The 7,167-nt window shown below is 43.4% G+C and overlaps 1 protein-coding gene across 1 annotated transcript in view; it reads left to right on the top strand.

Moving 5' to 3' along the window:
* Positions 1–330: 330 nt before the first annotated feature.
* Positions 331–7,167, top strand: part of METTL2A (methyltransferase like 2A) — an 18,346-nt gene continuing 11,509 nt past the window's right edge. Inside the window, exons 1-4 of the mRNA XM_003786218.3 lie at positions 331–469; positions 675–766; positions 2,172–2,530; positions 3,645–3,694. Of these exons, the coding sequence (XP_003786266.1) occupies positions 360–469; positions 675–766; positions 2,172–2,530; positions 3,645–3,694 (611 nt within the window). The 5' untranslated portion in view covers positions 331–359. The remainder of the gene's footprint in view (positions 470–674; positions 767–2,171; positions 2,531–3,644; positions 3,695–7,167) is intronic.

Below are 7,167 nucleotides of genomic sequence, written 5' to 3'. Positions count from 1 at the left end.
ATGATTCAAGATTTTTCCAGTTTTACCACTTGAGAGAAACTGTGGAACTTGATAGAGGAATCCAGCTTTGAACTGGGGCTCAAGTGAAATGTCCCCCACTTTCTTCCCAGCCTGCGCGTCTACTAGGGAAGAAAAGACTACCGAGAAAACTTCCGCTAGCTGGGTCTCGTTTCCCACGGAGCCCTTCCCCAGGCCGGCCCCACCCAGGAGAATTCAAACTCCGCCCGGACGCGGAGCCCCGCCCCCGCCCCCGCCCCGCCCCCTCTTTTCCCGCCCAGACACAGCGCCGTCCGGGAGGGGGTGTGGCTCGCAGGAAGTCGTCCAGTTACGGAAAGGGAGGCATTTCCGGCTCCGGTGTCATGGCGGGTTCTTACTCTGAGGAGGTGCCGGTGGCCCTCGGCGGCAAGAGGCAGCAGTTCGGTAGACGGTTCTTGAACGACCCGGCGCGCGTCTTCCACCACAATGCCTGGTAATCACCCTGCCTGCTGCTCGCCCCTTGTCCCGCTGAACTGGAGCTCTCCAAGTAGTCTCTAACCGCTGGTCACGAGTCCCGCCGCCCTACCCTAGGCGCGCTCCTCCCGGGGGGTAGGGGGACGCAGCGCTCCCAGGCTCGCCGCTCACTCTCCCCACTGGCTGGAGACGAGGCCCCTGAACTGCCCGCTTCATTTTCTCAGGGACAATGTGGCGTGGTCGGAAGAGCAGGCCGCGGCAGCAGAGAAAAAAGTCCAGGAGAACAGTACCCAGCGGGTATGCCAGGAGAAACAAGGTGCGCCCAGGTGGGCCGGTCATTGGTATTGGCAGCCACCCTACTCCTGAACGCGCCCGCCCGAGAGGTCAGCGAATTGTGACCGCCAGTATCATTTGTTACTGGCCCGTTGCATAACTCAGGAGTAGCTCGGGGGACGGGATGAGCAAAGAGGGAAAAAGGTGGCCCAGTAACAAAATCTTGTTAAGGCAAGATTCGTGTTAATTTTAATTTGGGAAAGGGTAGCTGTCTTTAATTCTGTTGATGAGACTTGTATTGATATGGCTGGCCTGTCTCAACTGTGTGGTCACATGATTATCTTAGAAACTGTACTTTCTACATGATTTGTTTGAGGAGATATTGCCTTTGAAACTAGATTCAAGCAATCCCATTCTAAATATTGTTGCAGGTGGCTAATGACTCTTACAGACTGGTAATTATTAATGTCTTTTACTTGTGTGGTGGATATGAGGGTTTAGGGCTTTTGCCAAGGAAAGGTGGATGAAACTAAGTGGAAATAAATCTGACCAAAGAAAAAGAGGTGATTGATTTCACTGCAAAATATACCTAGATAATAAAACCTGGACTGATTGGTCTAGACAGTTTGAAGATTGGACTAGGAATTTGAGGTGAGTAATCACTTAAAGAATTCTGTGCAATAATGAGAACATTCCAGTTACAAAATATTGCCCAGCATAGTTTGACAGAGACTAGATCAGAACAAATTAAGAGTTGAAAGGGATTTTGAAAATCATGTAGTCCAATATCCTCTTTTTACAGTTAAAGAAACTTGGACCCCAGGACATTAAGTACTTTACCTAGAGGTAAGCAGTCAGTTAGTAGTAGAAGTAGTGGAACTAAAGTCCGGTTTCTTAGATTTTTATTCTTCCTACTAAAGTTCAGACATTTTTCTCTTGGCACCATTTTCTATTTTCCTTTTAGCCTTGTTTCCATTTTTAATATTTATATGTTGGTTAGTAGTATTGAGTTTGCATGAGGAACAACAGAAGAAACAAGGCCATTTAGCTTGTAAAAAAAATAAAATCTAAAGAGGAAAATAACTGTCCATAGATATGAGAGTTGTTCTGTATGGCCCTGAGAAATGGTAGGACCTTTTGACTAGAAGCTTTTAGGAAGATTTTGCCCAGTATTAGAATTTGTCTCGTGTTAAAGGACATCTAGAGATGTGGGAGAAAAATTGATAGGTACTACGTTCTCTGACAGTTCAAGCAGAAGTTAGACACCTTGGGAATGATGAAAGGGGGAGTTTGATTATAATGATAAGTGGCAGGGCTCAGTGAACTCAAGTGCCATCAGCGCAGAGATTGTGATTCTACTGCTTGATATTTGATAGTTGAGAATTGGTCCTTAAAAAAATGTTTTTTAAAGTAAAAGTCGTTTAAATGTTTTTCTTAACTATTTACAGTTGATTATGAAATCAATGCTCACAAATACTGGAATAAGTTCTACAAAATTCACGAAAATGGGTTTTTCAAAGATAGACATTGGCTTTTTACTGAATTTCCTGAGCTGGCACCTAGCCAAAACCAAAATCATTCGAAGGGTTTGCTCTTGGAGAACAAGAAGAGTGAAATACCTGAACCTAGAAGCAGGGAAGATGGATCTGGTTTAATAGTAGAAGAACAGCACAAGTGTTCTTTGAACAGCCTTGAACATAAAACACAGATGTCTCCTGTGGAGGAGAATGTAACTCAGAAACTCAGTCACATGGAAATTTGTGCTGATGAATTTCCTGGATCCTTAGCCACCTACCGAATACTTGAGGTAAGCTTTTATGGTCCTGCTAGTGGAGTAAGTAAAGCTGTTGTATTGTGCATAGGGAGTACCATAAAGAGGCTGACAAAAAAAGTGACTTAAATAACTTAGAATCTAAGCTGACTAGATTTGCCTCCATTTTAAAACTAATGAGATACCCTGATTGCAGGCCAGATAGCTGGTGGTTGATGACTGGGGAATACCTTATCACTTCCAAAAGTTATAGCATCATGCTGTACTTGCTATGTGCCACTGTCTCATACAGGTGAAAAAGCTCAAGGTGATGATGTTGCCCCTTCTGGAAAAAAGTCTTAGGTCATATGACAATAAGTTACTTCTCTTCTGATACAGTTATAGAACATAGAGAGTAGTTGGGATGCTACCTGAATTTCAGGCCTGGGACAATTCTCAATCTCTGAGTTTGGAGAGTTTAGACCTGGAAAAATGTCTAGGTTGGTACTATAACATAAATTCACGAGTGAAGATTGCACACTCCACTGGAAGCTAATTCTGGAGCTGGTTAGCCTTAGGAGAAATGATCTTGGACAAGTTCCTTACCCTTTCCAAGCAATAGGACTGTTTTTTGTACATAATGGTTAGGTTTCTGATAATGTATGTAAAATGGCTAAGAACAATCAATGTCTGGCAAATGGTTAAGTCCTTAGTAAATGGTGGCTGTTTTTATTACCACACACAGCACTATACACGGTGTCCATAAAGTTTGTGCGCAATTTACTATGTTGACCTATTTTAAATTGCATATGAACTTTATGTCTACCCTGTATATAGGACAGATTTACCTTTATGAGACTTCTTTTCATAAATTTCAGCATAGCCTATTAGAAACATTGTCCCAATAATGATATAATAGAGTTCAGTGAGAAAATATTCCATTTACAGGACAGCTAAAACTCAAAATGTAAAATAACCTCTTACCCTTCTATGAAATCCCATACTCTTTTTGCCTTTTATGGGTTCCCAAAGTCAAGATTAGGGCATCTCATGGTTACTATTTAGCTTTGTTCACTATCCCTTCTATAATATATATACTTAGGTAGGCTTATTTTTCTAGCTAGAAATTCTTTGGGAAGTTCTGTGATTAATCATTCCTTTCTGCCTGCAGGTTGGTTGTGGTGTGGGAAATACAGTCTTTCCAATTTTACAAACTAATAAGTAAGTATGTTATAAAGTATGTTATAAAAAGTATGTTATAAAATTAACTAGATGACAGCAAAGAGGGAAAAAGTGGAGATTTATTTTTTCAAAACTTGCTGCATCAAGCTTTTTTTTTTTTTTGAGACAGAGTCTCACTTTGTCACCCTTGGTAGAGTGCCATGATATCATAGCAACTTCCAACTTTTAGGCTCGAGTGATTCTCTTGTCTCAGCCTCCCAAGTAATTGGGACTACAAGCGCCTACCACAATGCCTGGCTATTTTTAGAAATGAGGTCTTGCTGTGGCTCAGATTGGTCTCAAACCTGTGAGCTCAGGCAATCCACCTGCCTTGGCCTCCTAGAGTGCTAGGATTATAGGTGTGAGCCATCTTGCCTGGCCTATATCAAACTTTTAACAGTGGTTATTGGGAAGCATGGATTAAGGAAATTTAGATTTCTACACTATTCATTTATGGGCTATTCTTTTAGGGTTTTTTGTTTGTTTTTTCAAGGCAGTCTCACTTTGTCACCCTTGGTAGAGTGCCATGGCATCATAGCTCATAGCAACTTCTAATTCACTGTCCTTAGAGCACATGCCATCAGGAATGTCTTCCCTCTGCCAGGAGAGAAGAGGCACCTGAGTGAGAGTATTAAAGGGCCATGGCACTATGAAGGTTGAGAACCACTGCTCTAACTCTTAGGCTCAAGCGATTCTGTTGCCTTAGCCTCCCAAGTAGCTAGGACTACAGGTGACCACCATGATACCCAGATATTTTTAGAAACGGGGTCTAGCTCTACCTCAGGCTGATCTCGAACCTGTGAGTTCAGGCATTCCACCTGCTTTGGCCTTCCAAGTGCTGGGTGTATAGACATGAGCCACTGCACCTGGCCTGGGCTGTTTTAATTTAATCTAATGTGCAAGTTATTTTTGTCATTAGGGAAATTAGTTAGATGTACAACCTGCCTTTCTCGAAGGTGCTTAAAATGCATGTTTACGTTCTCCATTCTCATAATTGCTCTGAGGAACAGTCAGTGGCTATGCTATTGTTAACCCCTGTGGTAGAACCGAGAAAACTGATATACATGAAGATGAGACTCCGCACTGTTTCTGCATACTTACACAGAATACTTCTGATACCAGATGTAGGGGGCGAGAGATCGCCCACACCAACCAATTCTCCAACACAAGCTGAGTGTACAGTTCATAACAGTGTCTACTACTTGGAATTAATATAGCATCAGATCCCACAAGTTAAGGGGTTTGTCCCACAAATCTTTGTTAATTCAGGTGCCATTGGCAAATCAGGTCTCTATACTTCTGACCTAGGGACCCCATTCTCAAACTCATTAATTTTCTAGAATGACTCACAGAACTCAGGGAACTACTTTACTTATATCTACCTGTTTATTATAAAGGATACAAGTTAACAGCCAGATGCAAAGGTACATAGGTAGGGTCCAGCAGGGTCCTAAGATAAGGAACATCTGTCCTTGAAGAGTTGGGATATGTTGCCTTCCAGCACATGGATGTTTTCCTGGACCCAGAAACTCAGCAAGAGTTTTTATACAGCTTAATCTTTATCTCTGCACATGCTATGCAGAGATTGTTTTTTTTTTTTTTTTTTTTTTTTTTTGAGACAGAGCCTCCAGCTGTCCCCCTGGGTAGAGTGCCGTGGCATCACAGCTCACAGCAACCTCCAACTCCTGGGCTCAAGTGAGTCTCCTGCCTCCGCCTCCCAAGTAGCTGGGACCACAGGCGCCCGCCACAACGCCCGGCTATTTTTTGGTTGCAGCCGTCATTGTTGTTTGGCGGGTCCGGGCTGGGGATTCGAACCCGCCACCTTAGGTGTACGTGGCTGGCGCCTTAGCCGGTTGAGCTACAGGCGCCGGCAGAGATTGTTAAGTGAGGCTGGGCGCCCGTAGCTCAGGGGTTAGGACTTTGGCCACGTGCTCCAGGGCTGGTGGGTTCAAACCCAGCCCCAGCCTGCTAAACAAACAAAAAAAAGCTGGGTGTTGTAGAGGGCACCTGTAATCTCAACTACTTGTGAGTCTGAGACAAGAGAATTGCTTGAGCCCAAAAGTTTGAGGTTGCTGTAAGCTATGACTTCACTGCACTCTATAGAGGGTGACAAAGTGAGGCTTGACTCAATTAAAAAAAAAAAATTGTTGAGTGACTCTGAAAGTTTCAACCCTTTAAATTGCTCAGCCTTTATGATATAGGCCCCATCCTAAGGCTATCTGGGGACCCCATTCTAAGTCACCTTATGAATACAAATTCCATGTGACCCAGAAGGGGTTCATTATGAATAAAGACACTTCTGCCACCCAGGGACTTTCCTAGGGTTTTTGGAGCTCTGTGCCTGGAACCACAGACAAAGACCAAATATATTTATTATGTCATGCCTGTTTTCAAACCACTCATGAAAATGACACTCTAGTTCCATATTTTCCATTGAAACTCATTATGTCTCAATGGTTATATATAAAAAATATCCCAGCTGAGGCGGGTGGATTGCTTGAGCTCAGGAGTTTGAGACCAGCCTGAGCAAGAGCAAAACCTTGGCTCTAAAAACAGCCAGGCACTGCGGGGGCCACCTGTAGTCTCAGCTACTTGGGAGGCTGAGTCACGAGAAACCTGTGAACCCAACAGTTTGGGGTTGCTGTGAGCTGAGACAACATGGGCATGGGACTCTACTCAGGGCAACAGAGTGAGACTCTGTCTCAAAAAAAAATAAAGAAAAGAAAAAAAATTCTAGGTTAGCCCACATTACTTAATAGGATCTTTAACCTCATTACAAATTACGTATTTTATTAGAAATTAATAGGAAAATGGCATGTCATAGTAGCTAAGAGTGAAGAAAAGAGATTGTTCTGACCTTAATGTCAGCAACCCACCTCAAACCAGGGGATTGACTTCCCTTCAGGAGTTGTGGACATCAATTATCCATGTCATCAATGAATGTAAAAATGAATTGAGATAGCATCTCCCCCACAGAGTGGTTGTACCACTTAAATAAGGTCACTGTATTCAGTATCTTGCTGGAATACGTTTGTTTGTGTAATTCACTGGTTTGGAATTGACGTAGCCTTTCTTTTTTTTTTTTTTTGAGACAGAGTGTTGCTATGTCACCCTCGGTAGAGTGCTGTGGTGTCACAGTGAACAGCAACCTCAGACACTTGGGCTTTAGCGATTCTCTTGCCTCAGCCTCCTGAGCAGCTGGGACTACAGGTGCCCACCACAACACCCGGCTATTTTTAGAGATGAGGTCTCGCACTTGTGAGCTCAAGCAATCTGCCTGCCTCAGCCTCTCAGAGTGCTAGGGTTATAGTTGTGAGCCACTGAACTGGGTTATTTAATCACTGTTAACATAGTTTTTTTCTGCTTGTATGTTTTATTAGTGTGAATAACCTGTGCCTAGTCTCTCTTCAAATTTTGACCTTTTTGGCTTGGCGCCTGTGGCTCAAGTGGCTAAGGCGCCAGCCATGTACACC

The sequence above is a fragment of the Otolemur garnettii genome, unplaced genomic scaffold (assembly GCF_000181295.1).
Source record: "Otolemur garnettii isolate 467f Iridium unplaced genomic scaffold, OtoGar3 scaffold00018, whole genome shotgun sequence".
Lineage (NCBI taxonomy): Eukaryota > Metazoa > Chordata > Mammalia > Primates > Galagidae > Otolemur > Otolemur garnettii.
Note: the sequence above shows the minus strand (reverse complement) of the source record. Positions and strands in the feature narration are given on the sequence as shown.